Source organism: Papilio xuthus, unplaced genomic scaffold (assembly GCF_000836235.2).
Source record: "Papilio xuthus unplaced genomic scaffold, Pxut_1.1 DF825017.1, whole genome shotgun sequence".
Taxonomy (NCBI): domain Eukaryota; kingdom Metazoa; phylum Arthropoda; class Insecta; order Lepidoptera; family Papilionidae; genus Papilio; species Papilio xuthus.
In genome coordinates this window covers 5,144,122-5,167,694 of record NW_013533632.1, presented here as the reverse complement: position 1 = coordinate 5,167,694, position 23,573 = coordinate 5,144,122, and the positions used below count along the sequence as shown (strand labels likewise).

Here is a 23,573-nt window from a genome sequence, read left to right as displayed (position 1 = left end):
TTTCAAATAATAACTTACTGAAGTAAATCAGAAATCTATTAGAATTACTTATAAGCTATGTACATTGCAAGAAACAATGGACCACTAGGAACACGACTGATCTATTGTAATCTCGATTTTGTGATCTCTATCAGACAGTGTTTTATTTTAGGCTTCTTGTATCTCAGGCTGAATTTACATCTATTCACAAATCATCTGCAGTATTTAACATATTAAGACTAAATAATTGATTTTTGAGACTGTGGATAAATTCATTAATTTATTTCAATAATTCATTGTAACAAATTTTAGGCAGTATTCAATACTGTTTTCTTTATAACAACAGGGATGGACTTTAGCATATATAATCAAATGCAGCTTTATGTGATCTTTTTTTTGTTTTGTAACTGATTTTATTCAATTATAGGTAAGAAACTTATATGATAGTATGCCACATCGATTCATTTAGTATAATTTATGCGTCCAAAGGTTGTGAATTTTAATTGTAATAGAAAAGTCCTCCCTGTTGGCTACCCACCTCCATTCACTATCTTAGTATACGATTTTGAAATATTTACTTGGTATTATATAAGAACTATCTTTTTGATTTTATACTAAAATTATTTTACTGATACAGTGTAAACACTTTTTCATCATTTGTTACATCGAAATCTGTTGAAATTAAGATAATTTTCCTAATTTTCTAAATGTTACTATATATGATTCAAATGACGCATGCGATTGTTTCTCTACTGCATTTAAACATAAATCAAACATGAAAATGCTCTACTACTTCAGATTCTTTAAAGTGTTAACACTGTACGTCTTTCCCCAATTATATTTAAGGTTTAAGATTTTTAATTCTCGTACTTAATATTTGATTCTTAAATAAAGAGAACATTACTATAGATAATAAATGTAGTACAGTTTTCCTTGCCAATATTTTTTGTACTTATTTCTTCTACTCCCAACTGACAGAAAAAGAAGAGTGCGCCTAGCACATATATGTCATGTATGTATAGAGCTCAGTGGCCTAGCACGAATATTTATGACAAGCGTCATTGTACAGTCGTCGACAAACTTATTATAATGTGTGCCAGTTTATTCCTCTATGAATAAATTACATCAATCTGTCGCGTATTCACATAACAGCGGTCAGTGGCTATTTCAATAGCCACTATAGTCCTCCCATTGCACACTACTATCAGTAAGAGGTTATGAAATGGCTTCCCGAAAAAAAAAATGGACTGGTCCCTTTTACAATTTCTACACTTCCATTGCAATTTATGACCTGCGTTTCGTAGAAATTCTTTACTTGATTTGGGTATATCAATTTAAATATTAGCAAATAAACTAACATTTTTATGGAATTTCGAAATTATAAAAGTGGTAACATTAAACCATGTATCCGCCGCCTATTTAAATGGATAGGCAATACCTCGGAAATGACAGTTTTCTGTTCGTTTCTTTACCACCTCTACGAACTGCAACAGTCAGATTCTAAATGGCGAAGATCAAATAGGAACAAAATAGCACAGTTTATAGCCTTTCCATGTATGGAGTTCAGTGGCCGTAGATGAAGTGTCGTTTTGTGTTATTTAGTATCAATAAATTAAATAATCGCGGTAGTAAAGAAATATTTTGTTAAGTAAGCCAATAATAATGTCTGAAGAAGAGGTAACTTGGACTGGTGAACGAAGAAATAAAGGTGAAATATTCCTTATAATTATTTATGTATATAACTTAAATTGTTGTATTATGCCGAAATATATACTATAAATAATCGCATTTATGTGCCTTTCGCATCTGATGTGTACTGGTATTTATTTATTACAGATTTACGGACGTTTCCTAGTTGTTCTAGTTTTGATTTATTAGATCCACATGACCCTGTCCTTAGTCGATTAGCGACGCAGATGTTTAAGCGCACCAACGACTATCTTCAAGGGGAAATTGCCACAGGACAGGTAAACATAAATTCTTATTGTGTTTCTTATAACACTGATTTTTGAATTCATTTATTTCATAAAGTGTCTGTGCTTTTAGCTTTTTATATCGAAAAATATTAAATATTAGCTGATCAGGTGAACCATTTCATAAAATGATCCATTCTGCTATCATACAACTGCTAACTGCTAACATATATCTAAAATTAAGTTAGATTTTACTGCTTTTTATAGAATACTTTATATTTTATTTTCTATGTAAATAAGGGCAAGTAAGCATTGGGACCATTGATGCATTGGTCTTGACGCCTGTTTATGACAAGTTATTATATTGCAGTATTACATATGAATGTATGTAAGTCTTTATAGACTGGATAAGGAAGAATCCAAGGGACCGTGATATTTTTCTTGCTCAGACATTTTTCTTCAAGTAGGAGCTTATTTCTCGGAACTTTCACTTAACCAGGTTCAGCTGTATAATTTTTTTGCACTGTTTCAGGAACATTATGATCTCTTAGAAGAGATTAATAGAACAGTAATCATAAAATATGCAGATCTTCAATCTCTTGCAGTAAATATAACCAAGTCACTAAATGAGAGCAATGAAAAATGTAAGTTTTTGTTTTAATATTTCAATGTTTGTTGAGTATGGGAGTAAGTGAAGAAAAGAATCTCCAGTACTTCTTGTCTCTCTTGATCTCCCAATATCCTGTTTAGATAAATTATTTTTGTTATATTTGATAGCTTTTATTTTAATATGTAGAATTTTTTTTACTCGATTTATTTCCAGATGAAACTGAAGTAAAGCCACTGCTTGAGCAAATTGAAGATATACATATTGAACTGTCTGCACTAGAAGCCACAGCTTTCCGTTTGGACAGCTACACTAAACAGCTTTTGGGGCGTTTCATAGAACTCCTTGGTATTGATAATCACAGTGCCTAAATGTAATTTTTTCCTTATTAAGTGAATATATTTAAATGAAAAGCACCCATAAATAACATAATGTCTGGGTTATAAGTCTGGATCCAATGGGCCACACAGTTCTTGACCTAACTTTTTTCAAAAAGCACTTTGGTCAAAAAGCAATCGCCAGCACCGCCTGTCTTCCATCTGCTGTCTATTACGTAGGTATTTTATTGCTTTTCCTATTCCGCTTAAATTTTGTAAAAGACAAGCAAGGCTTATTATATAAATTATAATTTAAATAGTAATGGTGTTGTAATTACTTTTTTTTTAATTAATTAAAGCCCTATTTCCAAACATTAAAAATCCAAGTTTTTCAAGTCTCTTGTCAATCAGCCATCCTATTTTTATTTATAATAACATATTTACTTTTGTAAAATAAGGAACAACAAAAAAACTATTAGTAAATTCATAATTTTTACATTTGAAGTTGAGTGTAACAAGATCTATCCACTGAAGGCTAATGATTAGTTCTTACGTCTTAATCTTTTAAGTTTAGATAAGTTTTTGCTTAATTATTTATTTAACGCAGTAATTTGTTAGTATTTTTAATCTCAATTAACTTATTTATGTGCAATCGTAAAAATACAGAAATTTAAAATATATTAAAATAATACATTACACAGTGTAATTTTTTCCCTCAATGTCATTGATGGCCATTATAGAAATCGTTATAAAATGTATCATTTGCTTTATTTCCTGTTTTTTTATTTATTTTATATAAACAAGGAACAATATACAAATTTACAATAAAAGTGTCTATAAACCCATTGCGGGTTTGTCTAGACTCTTTGGTACTACGCTATGAAATGAAACAGTAGGTAAGTTTAAATGTTTTTGTCTATTTTGTTTTTTTTAAACTAGATTCAGATATCTTTTTTGTAAGAGAATGAGGCAACAACGCTATCTTTTGTGAAAAGAAAACACTCCTGCTAATAAATGGCGCTAATAGGAACTACATCTAGGAGAATGCGTTTAAAACTAACCAACAGTGTCGCCATCTTTTATCTGAAGAATCTTCTAACAATAGATGGCACTGATTTAAATTTTAGTTGTTTTTTTTTAAACTAAAATGCCATCTCTTGATTTTCATGGGTTATAATTTGTTTTTCTAAAAAATCTGCTCCAAATAATGATTAACGGTATGACGTCAAATGTTCATATGCTAATCATCCCTATCAAACATAGCTGACAAAATACAGTCTCACGAACTTATGTCAGCTGTAGTCGTTATCGTGTATCATTACAGTTTGAATTTTTTGACTGTCTATTAGGTATTACTTTATATTGGTCAAACAGGATTTTACTTCTACCCACAATCCTTTCTATCTCCCTTCCTTTCTACAGATACAGGGCACGATTTCTATTAGATACTATGTTATATTTGCTACGATGTTAATTCTTCTATGTATTATTTTTGCATACAATAATTTAAGCTGCATTTTGTTTAATATATGACAAAAATGTGGTTATAAATAAAACAACGTGTCGATATATTTTTAAGTTTTTATAACAAGTATTAGTTACAATAAAACTTTACAAGTTCCTTTTGTACAAGTAGCGGAGTAATCTCCGAGTATTGAAACTCAAATGCATCTCAGATAATCGTGGCATTAACGTGTATAGTGCTTTAGAAGTATTTAGGGTGTCGTTTGCTAGCGAAAGGGGATGTACTACTCCCCTGTGAGCTGTCCATCCGTGCATCCAGTGTCGCCACTCGCCAAGTCTCCAACTCTATATACAAATAAGCGAACACGCAAAATCGTGTCTTCTACATCAGTGGAACAACCAATCGAATATCTATTCTACAATGCTTATATTAAATACTTTTGAGCATACAATAAAATGTGTCAAACTAATTTTTTCCTCATTATAAAACATTTAAAATGTATAACATATATATTAATTATATTTTACTCTTTATTCGATGACGATCTGTGAACTTTCTCTAAACCGATAACAATTTACCTTTATGTCTCAATATAACGTTACTGTAGTTACATAAGTAGTATATAGCAATAAACTTTCAATATCTTAACTAGTTTGTGATGGGACCTCACGCTACAAATACAGTTATTATTTACTTTAGAATGTTGTATATGTCTCGTTAACTTATAACCTAATATTTTATAGAGGCGTTGATTCCACAGCATTCTGTTATTATTACAGTCTTTATCTATACGGAGTTTTTAATTAGAATATATTTGTTAAATGCAGAATTATGCAAGTGTAGACTTTAAATGTTTACGAAGATTGAATATCTAATAATTTATACTGAGATATATTTCTAAGTGAAATCAGAATTAATGATTGAAATTTTCTAATTTATTTTAATTTAAATATCTGTATACTTTCGTATAATATGATTTATTGTTTTTATTATGGCACATAGACTTACGTACTTATTTTGAGAAATATAAACAAAAAATAAAGAAACTACAATAGATTTTAACTAATATATATATAAAAACAAGACTAAATAAGTAACTAGTAGCCAATTTAATAACTTATACAAAGTTGTGGCCTATGTCTTGTTTGTAAAAATGTCGTGCGTAATAAAAGCGAAAAATATTATGTCTTAATAGAATAGTCATAAAATTAGATATGATAAAGATAGTTAAGTTAATTTAGAATAACAATGTTGTAGAAAGAAGAGAATTTTATTTTATTGTATTATTTTATCGTAAATCGTTTAATTGACATGAAAATGACATCTTAAATATATTGCAATGTCATTAAGATGCGTTAAGGTAATCTATAAAAAATTTATTTATAAAACTTCGCTAACTTTATTTTAACAATTAGTTCCAACATATAACTATCAAGTCACGGCAGTTACATTACACACAACAGTAGGGCTGACGCCTTCCCTTGTCCTTATCTCAATCTGTACCTAAAGTGAGTGAAGAGAGAGCAAGAACTTTGAATGAAGCAACATCTAGCTGAAGGAGTTATAAACTATTGGCTTATAGCTACTAGGGCTGTCAGACAAGCGGTCAAGAAAATAATTCTTTGTTTGTTTTGATAATCGTAAATGTCGGTAATAATAAATGGCAGTAGAGAAGTAAGGTAAAGTTCACAGTGATCAGTCAACGCATGAGTGAGCAGCCAGTCACACATTAGGCCGAGCCTGCTCCACGAGCGTCACCCCAATAGACCACAGACCCACATCTTAATATTGAATTGAGCATTTGTCGGATGCACGGACGAACAGATCGGAACAACCCTGTAGTACTACTGAACCCTAACTAATAAATAATGAAACGTTTGTTGTCTAGGGGCGTATAAGATTAAAAGCTTTACATTATTAAAAGTCTTTACAAATTGTATAACTTATCGCAATCTAAACTTTTTCATCAAATAATAAGATATTTCTTTATTATCTCTTACAATTATAAAATAATGTGTAATAAACTATTTCCAAACGTAACTGCAACAAAATATGTATTACTCGTGTGATCGTTATGTAAAATTGTTTTCTAATTGTTCTCTTAACGTACACATATACATTTAAACGTATACATATATGTATACAAATACATATATATGTGATACAATCAATTCCCGCAACTGCAATTAAACTGTAGCTGTCCAATAATTGTTATAATTATATATTTATTTATTTATAATAATAACTTATATTTTAATTATATTTATTTCGGTCATTTTAGATATGACATTAATTTATTAGTTAATAGATATAACAATAATCATGAGTAAAAGGAGAATAAAACATCCATAAAATAATATAATTATATATAAAAAATCAACATTATAATAGTCACAGCATAATATATACTCTTTACGTTTGTCCGTGACAGTAAATGAGCCATCGTGTTGTGTCGAGCCGTGTCGTTGCAAACACGTTAGCACGATGCAAGTACATACTCGTAGATCGAGACCGTGTGCTCGGCAGATTACTTCATTTCAGTAAAGCTGGATTTGATATAATGTTATTCCTTTGACTATACCAATATGTTGTTCTTAATAAACAGTCACCGTTACAATGGAGTAACTTATCATGCCAATTTGAAAAAGGTCATTTAGTTAGATTTAAATGGACAAGTGTTAAGGAATTCCGATAGCACTGAACATTGTTAAATACCTCAAGAACGTACTTAAAATAAATCTTTCCTAACAATACCTCTAGCTGACAAAATCCCAGCTTTATGGAAATTAGGTCCATCTGCCCGCCGTGAGATCCTGATCTATCGTACTCACCGTTGCGTACACATTTATTTACCTACGTATTGGCAAATGACCCGTGCGTTAGTTATTACACATCCCGCACAACGCACCGCTTCCCCGCAGTCATTGCACCCTAGTATTTATTCGATAAAAATCTACTTTTATTTTTATCATATAGAATATATCATCCTCATCACCATCGAATACTTACCAGTTAACTTTTATATATATCTAAAGCTAGAATCAACGGCCCGTCCACGAACGGTGTACAATGCCGGCTCACAATGTCACCTTTTCCAATTCTTTCAATTTTGTTCAGTTAATTCTTACATTTTTTTTAATAAAATTTCATGAAGACCTAATGAAAACGGGTACAAGAAACCAATGGCACTTTACACGGTACCTAGGCATTTCATAAATTATGTCACAAAATGACAGACTAAAGAACCTATATATGTAAATTTTACGCCGTGACTTATAATTAAGTTTCGTTATTATACCTAATCACATCGATTTAGAACATTTGTTGTGTGGTAGTGATAGAGCGGCCCACGGCTTGTCGCTTGAGTCCATGAAACAAGAAGTTGGCGGCGGCCTTGATGGGGGCGACCAGCGGCGCCGGCGCACGCGCAGCTATCTCCCATTGTCAGACGTTGCCGGGGGTGGGGAAGCGCGGCGGGGGCAGCGGAGGCGGCGGACGACCACCCTCCCCCACGCCCGACGACTGTTCCGACACTACACACAAACACACACATAAAAATAATCTGCAGTCGCAAGTGCTCTTATACGACACTAAGTCATATTATCTCCTCTACACCTACGAAAGTGTCTACGCTACCTACATTTAATTATCTATAAGCATGTAGCAACCAAATATTTATTTTCGTATGGCTAATAACGCAACAGAGTCATTTACACGTTTTGTGACCGAAGGTGTAACGCTATAGTAAAGAATTAAAATATTATCATTCTTAACACCCTTACCATTATACTACTTTTATAACCGATTTCACCTTTACGTGTTACAACTTTGCAATGCCTGTTTTTTATTTTCACCCCATACCTATGTTATCAATTTCGAATACACTTTATTGGAAAGGAAAAAAATAAAGACTCTTTAAAATATTGATGCTTATTTTAAAACTGTTAAAAAATCAGAAAACAATCCTACATCGGAGTACAAAACAAGTTTAAAGCTTTTACAAACACTATCGAATTAAAACTGTCACCGCAAACAAAACAACTTTTAATTTTGTGAATCAACTTCGTTTGCAAATAAACCGCAGCTCGCTCCCGTCGTCTAGACCACGTATTTAGCTCCGGACAAAGCCAGACATAACAACCGACAAACTACTATTTCTATATTCCGTGTTATAAAGCTTTCAATATAATACCAAAAAGCATTCAAAAGCTGCATTTCATCTTATTTGGCTGGAATTGTGATTTAATAGTTGATCAATTGTTTATTATTATTAGAAATGCTTTTCGCAAATAACTAGAGCAAAGGATGTGTCGTCGAGCACGAACGAAGCAAAGTCTTCTAGTAAACTGAAACCTCTTGGTTTCTTCGACTATTGTTTTTCGTTTTAAAAAAGCTTTTCTCTAAACAGCTGTGTCAATATTTTCCTTCTATTGTCTTTTGTTTTCAGTGGAAAGCTTAAATAGAGTACCCACTTATTTATATTAAAGTTAGTACAGCAAACAATAACTTGTTTTTTTTTGCATTTGTATAAATTAAATTGTTGACAAGATGCTTACATTCAATGAATAATTGTTGTAAAAAAGCAAAAGCATTGGAACAATAAGTTGGGCACAAATACTCAATGGAGTGCGAGGTCTGGTATGAAAAGGCCGAGTAGCAAGATAAAAATGTACTCATGACAATGATAAGTATGACAATGAGTTACATTAACCTTTACACATAAAGCACATGGTACACAAATTAAACTACTAATATGTCTGTGGGTTTTCACTGCTACGACACTTGTATTAATACAAATTGTAGCCTCTGTTTTGTCAAAGAGAATGTAAGAGATGATACAATGTGTTAACACAAATGTAAGTGCAGTGGAGTTCAGGGGCAACCATAAAATAAGCCTAAGTATACAAACAAGTTTTTCTGTTTTTATAGAGGTGTTGAAAGATAAAGTTTTATGTTGATTTTCAGTTCGATGTTATTTGTTTTAAAAGAACTTCGTCAATAACTGAAACTGTTTTAAGAAATTAAAGTAATTAGTTTTGGCTGGAGAAATAATTTGAATAAGTAATGAAGATATTAGAAGAGAGTGCCTTTCTATGTTTCATTAGTAAAGGCTTATTTAGTTTCCAGTCGGTCTAGCGCGGATTGCGCCTGGCCTAATCATTTCTAAGAGATTCTAAATTTGAGCGTGACCACAGTAACCTCAGCCTAGACTGTTGATACCAGGTTAAATTATTCGCTTTTATTTTGTATGTCATATATGATTGTGGCATGAGCTTTTCAATTTTTAATAGGCGAATGTATAAAAGGGGTTTTTCACAATGCGTAATTTTAGTTATGGACGCGAAAACCGAATACTGCAGAATTAAGCGCCGTAAAAAGCCGCCTCATAAAAATGTGGTAAGCTATGGGTTGTGGTAGGATGTGGTGTTGTGTGGTGGGACGTGGTGTGGTGTGGCGTTGTGTCACTCACGTGAGTCGTGTTTCTCGTCAAGGGGCGCGGGCGGCGGCGGCGGCGGCAACTGCTGCTCGAGCGCGTTCACGCAATTCATCATGCTCCCATAAAGTCGGCTGTCCCGAAAACTGTCCCTGGACATACCACCATCATCGTCACCGACCACACACCTCGCTGCGGCTCGCTTCCTTTTCTTACAGCGATAGCCCACGCTCACATTTGATTTTTCATTGTTATTGATGGTATGAAATATTGAACAGAGATATTTTGCTTTTTTTGCGCGTTTAATTTGAATGGAAATAATTTACACTGTAGTTTTATCGAAAACTCTTGTTTGTTAACAGTGTATGCAGTTGTTTTAACTTTTAATGCCTTTTTAACTAGGTAATGTCTTTTTTGATAATTGACTCCGGGGGACTTAATACTTGCATATCTCGTCACTGTAATAAGTATTGTAAAGATTACAAGTATTCTGATAAGATACGATGCCCGACGATAAGATACTTGTACATGTTTGGGATTTGGGAGAACAATTTTGTGGTGCTTGGCGTGCCGATGGCGGGTCGTCTCGCCGGCGCCGGCGCGGCGGCAGTGCCATGGGGAATGCGGTGTGGTAACATGGCGATGGTCGTGTTCGGCAGATGTAGGAATCACGAGTGGAAATGATCAAAACAGAAACAAAAGGAAATAATTAGGCATGTCAAAACTTTTGCTCACCTGCCGTTAGAGTTGCGGAACAGTGCCAAAATCTCTTCGAAGGTCTTGTTTTTTGTTTCAGGAACTTTTTTGTACGTAAATATCCAAAAAATTGCAAGGAATACACTAAAAGGCAGGAATGTATAATTTTCCAGAAGGGCCTGTGAAGGGAAATTAAGTTAAGTAACAGTTTTTGAACATAGTAAAAATACTATATGTATTGTTAGTCACCTTCATGCTTGGGAAACCTATTCCGACAACAAAGTTGGCCATCCAATTGACTAGAACAGCAATAGCCATCGCGCTGGGTCGCGGACCCTGGGAGAAGAGCTCGGCGGTGATGAGCCAGGGTATGGAGCCGGGGCCTACCGCGAAGAACACCACGAAGCTCAGCGTCGACACCACGGAGAGGTAGCTCATCCAGTCTATCATCTCCTGCACATATCCGAAGAACTCCTATCAGGAAGTAGTAATGATGCTCTTTCCCGTCGCCGACCGGTTAAGAAATAAACTACAAACATAAATGCACATCACGCGTCTATCGGTTTTGTGTGAATATGTCTGTTAGCAGTAATTATTCTTTGCTCGGACTTGTACATTGTCTATTCTGAAGGACGACATCGCAACTAAATGCACTGATCCATTTATCCGGGCTTTCTAGATTTACCTATACAACGGTAGGTCAAGTTCCTTTGCAGAAATGTCGATTTAACTCAATTTACGTCTGCACAGAACAGTTCGGATATTCAAAACTAGGCGCTTCATACTGCACGTTGAGTAAAATCGTCACAGTTTCGGCCAAAGAAGTTGTAGTATTCCGTTGTGTACGTCATTACCGGACAAAGTGTAGTGAAGCCCTTTGTTTTATCTGAATGCGTATGCTATAGTGAGAAGTGCTACGTCTGCTTTTGAGCAGCGTTGTGTGTAAAAAAACTTCGCTTTATTTCAAAGGCGTGCGTCAGAGCTCCACGTGAGGCTATCGAATTGGTATCGTCATTACTCCGTGTGATGACCAGAAAATGTGTTTGGTGCTTTGTGACTGATGTGCCTTACATTTATATTTGTAAATTTATTCCTTTATATATTTACTTTCCTACCGGGACTCCGGCATCGGTAACAGGAAAGTCGCAAAGGGGGGGGGGAGGGGATCTAGCGTTAAGCAAAAGCAAATCAACGTGAAGTAGTGAATGGGTAAAACAATAAAAGCCTACATGCAAATGTAGTTAACTGGGGAGCAGAATTGTTATTAAGTTATAATTGAAGCTTTGAAAAGAAAACTGTAAGTAAAAGATGAATTGGATCAAAATTTTCGATAAAATTAACACTTCAAAGAAATGGATACATGTCAACTATATACGGAATCTTACATTACATTTAAATTAAAAGCGTATAACGACGACTATAAATATATCCAATGTTCATAATATAAAACAAAATTAAATAATTGAATGTGAAGTTTGAATGAACAAGATAAGTACTTAATTGTCGAGTTCACAATGATTATAACAATGTGAAAATAACGAACAAAGCAGTAAGAAGCGTGCTTAAGCAAATAGTTAATTCTAGAACAATCAGTTTCGTGTTCTGTGCATCGTTGATACGGAGTAAACAAAAGCAAACAACGCCTCGATTTCACGAAATGAAACACACAGTGGCTTGCTTCTTCCGTAACAACATTTGTGTTTGAATTTATGCTGCAATCAATGTAAGGTGGAAGGAACAAGCCATTAAAATATAACTAAAAAATCTTACTAAAACTATTAGTATAAATATGTACGTACATACTTTAAAGTTTAAAGTGAAATATTAAAAAAAACTATACACAAACTGTAAGTTTCCAAAACTCTTTTCGAAGTACATCGTCAAATAAGTCGGGAAATACTAACGATGTTTAAAAAACAGTAAGCAAATATGTATGCCATGGAGGAATCGAACCTTAGATAGGTTTTGCTCGTGATTTGTCCAAACGAAGAAAAACGGAATAACAGAATTTATAGGTTGAAAATTATTTCAATTTCCATCCTTATTTTAGTATTTCAGGAAAACACGAAAGTATTTTTCTCGAATACATAAGTTTCTTTTTGTTCACTGTCATTCTTATATAAGACACACCTTTATAAGGAAAGAGATGGTAATGAATATGGAGAAGATGAACATTCCTCCGAGGCCGTAGAGGTGTAGAGTGCGGCGGCCGGTGCGGTCCATGAGCGGCAGAGAGACGAGGGTCATGCCCACCATGATCGCACCAATACCCATCGTTGCGAACTTTGCGGACTCCTCCGTCAGACCAGAGGACGTGAACAGTGAAGTTGAATAATAGAAAACCTGTCGAAAACGTATCTACAATTCATAACGTATTAAAGCTCAGACTCGAATTATAATTTTGAGAGATACAACAGAATTTTTTGTTCCACATCGATCTAATTATGATATGTCAATTCTATATTCACTTTCGTTCTGTTTAATCAACAATTCATGTTAAATTCAACACCGAACCGCATTAATTCCGCTGAGTTGCTGGGAGAGTTGCATGACGACGCCGATAAGCAAGGGCGCTCGGAGTGTGGGGGAGCAAAGCAGTTCCCGCATCGATATGGAGGCTTCCGCCTGCTGCGCTCGCTCCTCCGCCCGCATCTCCTCAATATCCTCTTCCACCTGGAAGCAATTCTATCTCAATATGCACGTCCGCTTAACTTACAATGTCATTTTTATTTTTATTTCCTTTTAAGATTAAGACCTTCAGCGGAAGTCACAAAAGATCGGAACGCGGTTTTAAAAAACGTACTCGTGCAATAGACAAATATTATTATATTTTAATAAATATATACAAATGTTTGTAAGACGTATAGTAACAGATACATTTTTAAGTGGCTAATGAATCCGCATACCTGATTGCTGGCACGTAATCTCCTCAGTGCCCGTCGCGCCTCTTCTTCCCATTGACGAGTGATCAGCAAATAACGAGGCGACTCAGGGCAGGCGGGTAAAAGCAGTAGTTGTAGAATAGCAGGACAGATCGCCAAACCTATATTACAATAGTTACCTAAGAATCGCTAGAATGGTTGAAGGTAACTATTACGGAATGAACAGCTTCTTCTACCTTAATGTCAAAGATCGTCTTATAGTTTAGGTTAATGATTTTAGTCTTAATATTTTTTAAATAAAAAATATAACCAGTTACTGGACGTTCAGGACGCAGCAAAATTTGTTTGTATTAATGTTTTCGCGTCGTTAACAAGAACAAAGTCGTCACTATAGGTTAGTGTATAGAAAAATAAAGAAACCAATTGTTTTCGCATACACAAATGTTCTCTGTTGCAGTAATAGTACTGAGTTAGCAGAAATAAGATTTCTTGTAAAGTTTTTATAAAATTAATTTTTCTATGAAAGAAGTATTTAATCAGTGTCTTGAAAGTCAACGATGTATTTATTCCGCATCGAAGTTGGTCTGCACTTGTACGATAGTTGCTCCGACCGAGTCAAAGATCGTGTAAACTTTATTTTAACTTGTTCGTAACATTTCCCACTAAGTATATTTTATTTTTCCTACCTCACTTTTGCAACTGAAATATGATACAAAAATCAAAACAATTTATTGGGAAATTTAATGTGCACAGATGCTTTCATATACAAGGATATAAGTTCATATTTTCTATTTGATTTTCTCAGTGTTACCATGCCTATAATCTTCAAAAAATCTGTGTTGTGTCTGATCTTAAGAATTGTGATTGTCCTTTGTCGTGTTTTATATTTATAATACGTTCTTCACACAAAACAAATGCTGTTTTAAAAAAAGTTTGAGTGGTCATCATCATTATCACCATGATTTGAAGATGTCATTGTCCTTCTCGATGATCAACATCCATTTCCCATAATCGTGAGTTACTAATTGTAAGCATATTAAATCTTTCCACATTTATGCAGAAGTAGAAAATTTAATATTCAATCTACGTTCATCGCACGAACAGAATATTTGCCACTTGCCGGGTGTATTATATTTGCGTTGAAATGCACAATTCACACGTGTGGCGTTCCCGGCATTACTGAAACTATTTACCAATGCGTCGCGGTCTGTTTCTATTTTAGTCGATTCAAATACACGAAAATGTTACACAGAGGTGATTTAAAATATTTCACTAATGTACAACCAATTTAGTTAAATCGAAAATTATTATTTTTATTTCATCAAAAACATCAAAATTTGTTTTCAAACTAGGTTCTTTACTAACTATAAATTTCATTGTAGTAATAGTACTAAATTACGGCATTGCAACTGTATTTTGACTTTGGTGTTTATTATGTATCAGATGTTGTAATGGCTTACCGAGAAGTATGGGCCACCCATCATCGGTGCCGAGGATCTGTTCGATCCCCAGCACCTGGGAGAGCAGCAGACCCACGGTGACCGCCAGCTGGTTGACGGTGCCCAACCCACCGCGCAGGTTCAGAGGCGCTATCTCCGATATGTACATTGGCACTAATGAAGTGTTCAGACCTGCACAACACACATACACATATTAAAATCATTACCATTAAGTATATAAAACGAAATCTAAATGCATAAAAAAATAAAGAACGAATTTATTCCCGTTTGCATTTTATAAAAATAAGATGGTAAATCAACTCAACACAGGCTTACATCGTTCATAAAATACGATATTTTAAAAATTCTCTTTCAAACTGATTTTACAAAGAACCTTACCCGAGATAAAGTTTTATTTTTAGCTGCAAAGCTCCCTTTCAAAGAACAATGTTTCCGCGATTTTCAATATCGCGGCAACACGTTATCCTATGCAATTTAAAAAGAAAATTGCTGCGAGCATCTTGCGGCAACATAATCTGCTCTACAAAAGATTTGTTTTATAAAAGGTCAGTGAAACAAAGGAATTTATTACTTTCTGTTTACATCGACGTGGAGTTTTTAATGAAAATTCAGTTGCGTTCGAATTGATCAGTTAGGTCGTAACCGCTGAATGCAATCGCCACGGTATCGGCCACGGTATCGGCTAACATGGCTCAAATTAATCCTGCGGTTTCAATTCAGTCGGTGTCAATTAAATTAACGCCGCTGGAGGCCGTTGCTTGTCACAAAGTTATTCCGCCAGAGCGTGCAGCATACATCGGTTTAAACTTTCCCTTGTTCTGTGTCAAAGTTATTGTTAGCTTGGAATAGTTACCGCAATTGACGCCTATTATGAATCTTCCGAAGAACAGCATTTCGTAACAGTGAGAGATTTTGGTGAAACCCATTAGACTTGCGCCGCTGATGCCAAGGATGTTATTAAGCAGTAGACCTCCCTTCCTGTCATTAAACATAATAAATATGCAATTGATGAATATTGAAATAAAGTTACGCAAATTTTGTGACATTATAAATAGTTTAAATTACCTTCCGAATCTGTTTGCAATCATTCCGCCAGAGAAACCGCCAAGCATGCCGCCGATAGCAAAGATGCTAACTGCTATCGAATACAATGTGTTCACAGCATCGTCTTGTATATCCTTGCCATAGCGATCCTTGTATACGTCTTTCATGAAGTTTTCGATGTTCTGAAGATAAAGCAACTGTTTAGCCAGACGGCTAGATTTTTATAAGCCGGGATAGCGAACCCCCGTATTTTAGACCGTTTTTTTATCAAAGAATGTGTATCTTTTGGTCGGCTTCGTAGAAAATAGAACAACCTTGGTGTTTAATATATTTTCATTATTCGTTATACATAAGTCAATCGTTTACAACTAGATCAAAGACAAAATACAAAAACAAAGATGTTTTGTTAAGTTAAAATCGCTTGTAAGTGATTAGTCTTGTACCTATATGGATTTAGATATTTTTAAGACGTTTAGTTTTGCAATTCTTTTAAAATAGTTACGATTTTTGAGAAGAGTACTAATGAGTTTAGTAGTAATAATGAAATATAGCGATGATTATTATCTCACTCTTCCTGGAGCGTTGATGACACCGGTGTTGTAGCCAAACTGCAGCATGCCGAGGACTGCCGCTAAGATGGCGTACGACAAGAAAAACGTGAGACCCTAAAACAACACATAGCAATCATACATCTCACCAAAAACATATTGCTATCTCTGTTTTATAATCAGAGAATAAAACGTATGAAAACATGTATGTATATAATTTTCTATTACTACTTTTATTAAAATCGGTAAACTTCTATTAAACAATTTAGACCTAAACATTGTTGAAGGATAAATACTTTTATACTCTATGTTATACCTGAAGTATTTTCTACTTTAAATTTTAAAATACTGTTGCGTATCATATTTTTAATAAATCATGTATCGTTAAATTAATTTGTACAATTTTAACTTCGTCCAAAACGAAGCGGCAATTCTTTTTTGTATTCGTGCAATATATTTAAAAACGACAAGTATTTTTTAATTAAAACGAATATTCTGTGTATGTCACAAATATATTCGCCGAATCATGAAAATAAGATTTTCTACTTAAAATGCGACGAACATTACTCAAATATTTTTAATTAACACATAAGTACGAATGTGAAAATTTAATTTAAAATTAAATGGCTATATCCCATTTTTATTCCTTTTTGGTACGAAGAAAACGTATTTATGATTGACTTTTAGCTACATAGATAGAACTGTAAAACTTTCAAGTACTTTGGTGTAAATGTTCAAAGGAAGCATATCTGATGTTAAAGGGAAACAGGTCGCAGCTGTTTTAGCAGACTTTTTATAGCTGACCTGTTCGAGCAGTCTCAGTTTCCTCCTTTGGGAATGCTCTTCCAGTCTGTCGACATACTCCCGCAGCTCTTCGATCTCTTCTTTCACTTGTTGCACCGTGTCCAACTCCTGCTTGATGGCAACCATATCGCGCTTAACCTACAAACCGAAGACTTTTAGGACGGCATTTCTCAATATTTATGAATACCCAATGCTAATCCTTTATTAAGTACATAGACAATCGGATAAAATACAAATTGATTGCCGTTAAATCTTTAAAAAATATAACGTTATTTTTTTCAGTCTAACCTAACTTGAACATGTCTCTCAGCCTCAGACTTCAGTGGGCGCTATCGCTCAGTATGAAAAACTATGTTCTAGGGATTTAATATACATTTTTAACCGCAATGAAAAATGATCGTTAGGTTAGGAAAAATTTATTAAAGGTGAGAGAAAAATGTATGTTAAAATTTTATTTAGAGTAATGAGGGCGGCTAGCAAGCCGGTGAGGCAATTATTACGTAGCAACGATGTCTACGAAGCTACGAGAGTGCGCTTTATTTTATAATATTTTCACTAAGTTTAGAATTACAGTTCCACATAACTTTATTACTTTTTCTTTATTAAAGCGCTATTTATAACTAATATTATTTCGTAAATGCAAGTTGTAATTTAGGAATTTGTTTAAGAAAGCTAAGTATATATTTTCGTTCCAAGTAAATATTTTTTTTTAAATGCACGCACAAAACAGATGTCGTATCTGATAATTTTTCTATTCATTACTTTTAAAGTTAAGTGTGAAAGATTTATTTATAAGTAGCATGAAGCAATTGTGTATAAGTAGGCAAACATCGTTGAATACTCAAAGCATAAAGTCGTCGATAGTTGCTAAGCTGTCTTTCAACCAGAACTGCATACAGCTGAAATTATGCCAAACTGCTTAGGGAGAAGTTTGCTTTCTGGATTCTCGCGCCGGAAAACTAATTTCACTGGGGGTTAATGCTTGTAGTTATGTATTTCCTTTTCAAATCGACGGCGCATTGAAAGCTTTTTGGAGTTTGTGTTGAGCTTTGGGATTAATAATTTTACATTACAATCACTGAATTTGTGTGTGTGTGTGTTTACGTATGTGTTGGCGTGTTACCTCTGAGACTTCGCTCTGGCATGACTCGACGCTCTTAGTGAGTTCCTGCAGCTGCGTGCGGATCTCGCAGAGCGCGACCGTCGTCTCCAGCTGCCGGTCACCGCGCTGTAGCTCGTCCAACTTCGCTGACAGATTCATGCTCATCACGCTCACCTGTCTCTGAAGGCTGCCAACAACACCACATAGCTTTTAAATACTGCCAATTAACAATGCTATAGACTGGTAAAAAAACCGCTTGGCTGTTCCACGGGAAATAAAACTAATGACATGACATCTCACTTTAGAATTGGCACGTAAAAATACACGATCTAATAAAAGTACCGGATATAGTAACGAACCCTCAAAAATATGACTCTGCCGTCAACCGTGCAAAAATAGCGAATGTACCCATTTCAAATGGGCGAAGCCGACCATGAATGTTTTAACGTGAAGGTATCCGTAGGTTACTGATTTTAGAATACGGAAACTAGCTCTTTGTATTGTCTATTTTTGTTCGATGTTGATTTTTGCAAATGCTAAATGCATGTACACGTGACGTATACACATATTATGTTTCTAATAAAAACGAGGTACAAAATATACCCATTATGAATAGATAGATATGACTATGTTCTTTTGATATAACTTTCAATTGTTTATCGTTACGATATGCCAACAGAAAACACATGTGTAGGTAAATGTAAAATATAAAATACGTTTTTAAATCCTAACGTAGAGTAACTTCTCTTGTTACATGTTTAGTAAATGTTTTATAATCAAAGCTGTTGGATAATTTAAAAGCACTTTCATGGACTTTGTTAGTATAAAACTTTATACAGAGAGCTTTGTAACAATGTTCTTTTGCATTTTATATTATTTTTGTTAGACGTATTTTCCCACGGTAATTTACAACTTGTGTTAAAACAAAATAACCCTTGTGTTTCAAACTTATATTATGTTTTTTATACATTTTGCAAGAACAAATCAATAATATTCTTACTATTAACAATGCAAATGTTAGAATGTATGGATGGCCGGCAACAGTTCACCACATCTTTTTTGATGGTAATCCATTAAGTACCTATCTTAATTCGCGGAAATAGCGAAGCGATCGACGCCAACAGACATATGCAATTGTGGAGAGGATGTACATAAACAGGATATTTCACCTTCCTATGCGATCCCTCTTCCGTCAAAACCATATTCCCTTTCCATTCTTTCCTTACAAGAAAAGAGTGGAGAAAAAGTGGACAAAATTGAGACCGGCATGCAATAGTAGAAACGCGAAATTACTCCCACCTGACGCCTATCTTCTGTGTTATCGTGGTATTGCACCGGGCGAGCCGACCAATTCGTGCAACAGATGTTATTATTGCTGGCGTCTACCACTGTTATCTTCTTATTGAAAGGCACACATAAAGAACATAGTCTCTAGTAACACGTGAGGTACTTTGTATATTTTTTTAATTCTACGCAAACGAAGTCGCGGGCAAAAGTTGATAAAAGATATAAAATGATTTATAATCAAATATCATTTTAGACATTTAATTCGCTTCTAAAACTTATGTAAGCTATTAATTTGTTTTTCAAGTAATTTAATAAACTAGAACTGTTTGTGAAATCCATAGACGTCAACTACAGTAGAATTCTTAGAAAGGAGTAAGTTATGTAAATCTTATATTATTATATAGTATTTAATTTGCATAAACAAAGTACAGGTAAAATTAAAGTACTAATTAGGTTTTTAACGTTTTATCTACCAGTCTATAACACTATGCTCTATATTTAAACGTGTTGTCTAACTTAACCGTAGGTTTCCATTGCGGAAAGTCATGCGCAAACCTGTATAGTAACACACTAACGATACGGCTTGCCTAAAATAATAATTACTTTATCAGTATGAAATAAAATGTATATACAAATGATAATTAATTTTTTCTACACTATACTATATAGACATATACTATAGATGTTATTCGATTATTTACACATTATATACTTAAACATATGTAAATTGAAAGAAATAAGCTTTTAGACAATAACAGTGAAATATGAAACGTACGCATTAATTTATAAATGATGACGTCAAAGAAAACCTATACTATAATGTACAATCAATAACATTCGGTTATATTATAAAAATGATGACGTTTGGGAAGTTGTAGCCAAAGAAGTGTGTAAATTAAAAACGAACAACTTAGTTTGCAAATTAAAATTATTCCGCAATTTATTAAGTCACGACTTTCGTACATTACATAAAAGTAACCATGGCAAGTGTGAAAGAAAATAACACGTCTAAGTTATCATCTTAATTGATATTTACCATTGCACCTTTGATCTAACCTTTTAAAAAAATTAAAATTGCTTTTAAAAACAAAACAAAATGCTCTAAATTATTCAACGATTGTATAAATTGTATCAAATGCAAGTTAACCTCAATTCAGAATTGATACGTTCTGACCGTCAATTGTTTCGTTAATGAACAATTCCAAAATTGATACTTTAATTAATTCCGCGAATGCCTTCTTTGTGATGAAATGTTTCTGCTATTATTTTCACGTCGAATATCGTTGACGTGTTAAAATTTCATTCATTATAATTTGACAAATCAATTCCATCGAAATAACCAACTCAAAATGATTACAAAAGTGCATTGGAGTTAAAATTTAATTTACAATTTATATTCCATTTCAGTTTCCGCTTATGATATAATGTGATAATAATTATTATTGGTAAACATTTAAATACGAAATAAATTCCGTATCATGAAATAAATGTTACGGCTTTATTTCGTTTATCTATGCGTGGGTATAAATTCTTTGTAGCAGTGCGAAACATTTTATTATGTGGACATTTATTAAGATGGAATGTTTTAAGGGAGACATAGTGGGTGGATTCATGTCGCCAGAGTGCAGACTGCGCAGTACATCTTATAAATGGGTCGCCACTTGTGTTCGTTACTGACAGACTTCAGCTACGCTTTGCATCCAGATGTTATTAATACGATACGATTTATTTAAATTATTTTATCTAACCAATACATTCAATCATAATTTAACTAGTGCTTCGATATACTATCTAGGATCTTCTGAAAGGCTAATGAATAGAAACTTTACATGTGTTTCAGAAACTGGGCTACGGCATAACTTACCTTCTGCTGTACTTATACTAATATGTATAACTTCTACGGATTATATAGCGTTAATTATATATAATATTTTTATTATAAAATTGTATTAATAACAAAAAAGTTAGATGTAGAAAAATATTTTATAATTCTTATAAATATACCCTGAATTTTCAATGGTAAACATCGTTAGTAAATTTTTATTATATTCCATTTTAATAAGTCCTTTTGACGATACTCGTATAATTGATACCTTTTAAGAACTCGTTGGAAAATTGTAGCAACAAAATAAAATCTATCTAATTGGGAGCACACAGCGAAGTACTTGACTTAAGCTGTTATTGTTTCTCTGAAATATTGATATAAAACGCTCTAACGAAACGTTACAAGGACTTGAGACTGAATCGGGGAAGAATTTCTATTGAAATTTTATTTCCTCGGAATAAGTGCTTACAATTTGTTTGATATTATTATTTGCACGTTGTGTCTTTTTATTAAAAGTAACAAATATGATTTTTTTCTATGTTTCTAATTTATTTTACCTATTTCATTTAAATTAATAAACTAAAAATATAATTTGCCTCATTGCTTTTTACATCTAAAAAACTATTTTTCCCATTAGGAGATTTATATTATTTTTGGGGGTTCAAAGTTATCTCTCCAGTGCTAAAACTATAGCCATTAAATCAGATTAAATAAATCATACACCTTAGTCTTATCCGAAATATTTACACATGTATAAGTGAAACTAAATACATTTTCTGCAGTGTACGGATCGGAAGTGGTGTGGACTACGCGTGTTAGGTCGCATCACAAATTGACAAGGTACTTAATCATTTTAACATTCTAATTTTGTATTATTATAACAAATTGGAGATATGGGACATTTACCTTCTACGACAATCAAGATTTATATAAAGTCACACACATGCAAGCTGCCCTACCTAACATGGGTTCTTTGTGGACATTGGATATTACAAGTGTTTAGTTATATGAAAAGTTTAAGCTAATACGATGTGCTAGACTCATTGTCACAGTAATGTCATGGCCATCGATACTAAAGTACGTACTCGTACGGTGGTTCTATGGTCCGATGTTATGAAGTAAGGGAAAGTGAGTGATGAAATGCGTCGCAGATCGCATCAATAAAATATCTGCAATAATAGATATTTAGGATGCTAAGCCAAGGTGAAAAAAAATATTTTATAGACACATCAACACACAGAATTTCATGAATCGACAATGCAATGAAGGCAATAGTAAAGGCGGAAAGCTAATGTTGTTCGACATGTCGCTAGGGTCACACGTACCTAAGTAGAAGTTCCCTGAGTGTCGCCTCGTCCTCCTCCGTCGGCGCATATCGTGTCAGCTTGCCGCCGGCCTCCCGGGCCACATGTTCAGGTACCACTGTATCAAAACTCCTTGTTTATTCTCCTATCGCAACCGCCAACGCCCACCGACTAATAAACCTACACTGCGAATTCCAGTCCCAGTTCTACTGCTAAGTCATCCTACATCTAATTTGCTACTGGGAAATATTATATACATCCAATTTAAAATTTACTTTAACTTAGTACATAATTTAATTTTTAAAATAGTGTTATCTGATTGTAAATTCAATAATGATTAATTCGTTTTACAAAAGTACTCTCCCAAGCGACGTTTGAAATGTTTAATTTTAAATTTAATGATGCGTTTGAGGTTAATGGAAATAGCTTATTGCATCCGTTTGATTTTAACAATGTCATGAACCCGTACGCATAACATCGAACCAAAATGATCACCGTACTGACAATCAGCGGCCATGGCCACGAAAAACCGGTTCGTTAACAATTTAGAAAAACTTTAACGTTAGTTTAATCTTACGTAAAATATTTTTATTACAAACTAAAAAACTTATTTAACTAAAAACGTAAATGATAATTCACTTAAATTTAGATAAAAGAAGTTACAAATCATAGCGCGCTTCTGTGGCTATGGAACTTGCTACTGTTTATTAAATATAATTTATGATTGTTGCATTTGTAAATAAAAGCTTTTTTGTTTGCGAACATGTGGAAAACAGACTGACTGTTGATACAAGACAATACGCCATCTGTCATTATGCACTTAATATACAAGAGGACATAAAATACAAATGTACATTATTAATTTTGGACTTCATTAAAATTAACACCTGCTGGAGTCCGTAGCAA

At 33.8% G+C, this 23,573-nt stretch overlaps 2 protein-coding genes across 2 annotated transcripts in view; one reads left to right on the top strand and one right to left on the bottom strand.

Moving 5' to 3' along the window:
- Nucleotides 1-70: 70 nt before the first annotated feature.
- On the top strand, nucleotides 71-3,438 carry Blos2 (biogenesis of lysosome-related organelles complex 1 subunit 2). Its single transcript, XM_013324030.1, has 4 exons — nucleotides 71-1,687; nucleotides 1,816-1,946; nucleotides 2,425-2,536; nucleotides 2,716-3,438. The coding sequence occupies exons 1-4, from the start codon at nucleotides 1,642-1,644 to the stop codon at nucleotides 2,868-2,870; spliced, it is 444 nt and encodes a 147-aa protein (XP_013179484.1). The 5' UTR covers nucleotides 71-1,641; the 3' UTR covers nucleotides 2,871-3,438.
- A 3,206-nt stretch (nucleotides 3,439-6,644) lies between these two features.
- The window catches only part of LOC106126145 (Glucose transporter 1), a 51,327-nt gene continuing 34,398 nt past the window's right edge, over nucleotides 6,645-23,573 (bottom strand). The window contains exons 4-17 of the mRNA XM_013323625.1: nucleotides 22,689-22,785; nucleotides 18,273-18,438; nucleotides 17,150-17,287; nucleotides 16,367-16,462; nucleotides 15,819-15,979; nucleotides 15,607-15,731; nucleotides 14,754-14,924; nucleotides 13,318-13,454; nucleotides 12,926-13,084; nucleotides 12,542-12,754; nucleotides 10,661-10,885; nucleotides 10,451-10,590; nucleotides 9,752-9,867; nucleotides 6,645-7,814 (exon numbers count right to left, since the gene is read on the bottom strand). Of these exons, the coding sequence (XP_013179079.1) occupies nucleotides 7,726-7,814; nucleotides 9,752-9,867; nucleotides 10,451-10,590; nucleotides 10,661-10,885; nucleotides 12,542-12,754; nucleotides 12,926-13,084; nucleotides 13,318-13,454; nucleotides 14,754-14,924; nucleotides 15,607-15,731; nucleotides 15,819-15,979; nucleotides 16,367-16,462; nucleotides 17,150-17,287; nucleotides 18,273-18,438; nucleotides 22,689-22,785 (2,033 nt within the window). The 3' untranslated portion in view covers nucleotides 6,645-7,725. The remainder of the gene's footprint in view (nucleotides 7,815-9,751; nucleotides 9,868-10,450; nucleotides 10,591-10,660; nucleotides 10,886-12,541; nucleotides 12,755-12,925; nucleotides 13,085-13,317; nucleotides 13,455-14,753; nucleotides 14,925-15,606; nucleotides 15,732-15,818; nucleotides 15,980-16,366; nucleotides 16,463-17,149; nucleotides 17,288-18,272; nucleotides 18,439-22,688; nucleotides 22,786-23,573) is intronic.

Excerpts from the sequence above, each read along its gene's own strand:
- Blos2 (XM_013324030.1), top strand. The coding sequence starts at position 1,642 with ATGTCTGAAGAAGAGGTAACTTGGACTGGTGAACGAAGAAATAAAG. Across the intron at positions 1,947-2,424 it reads GGGAAATTGCCACAGGACAG|GAACATTATGATCTCTTAGA; the intron begins GTAAACATAAAT and ends GCACTGTTTCAG. Across the intron at positions 2,537-2,715 it reads AAATGAGAGCAATGAAAAAT|ATGAAACTGAAGTAAAGCCA; the intron begins GTAAGTTTTTGT and ends ATTTATTTCCAG.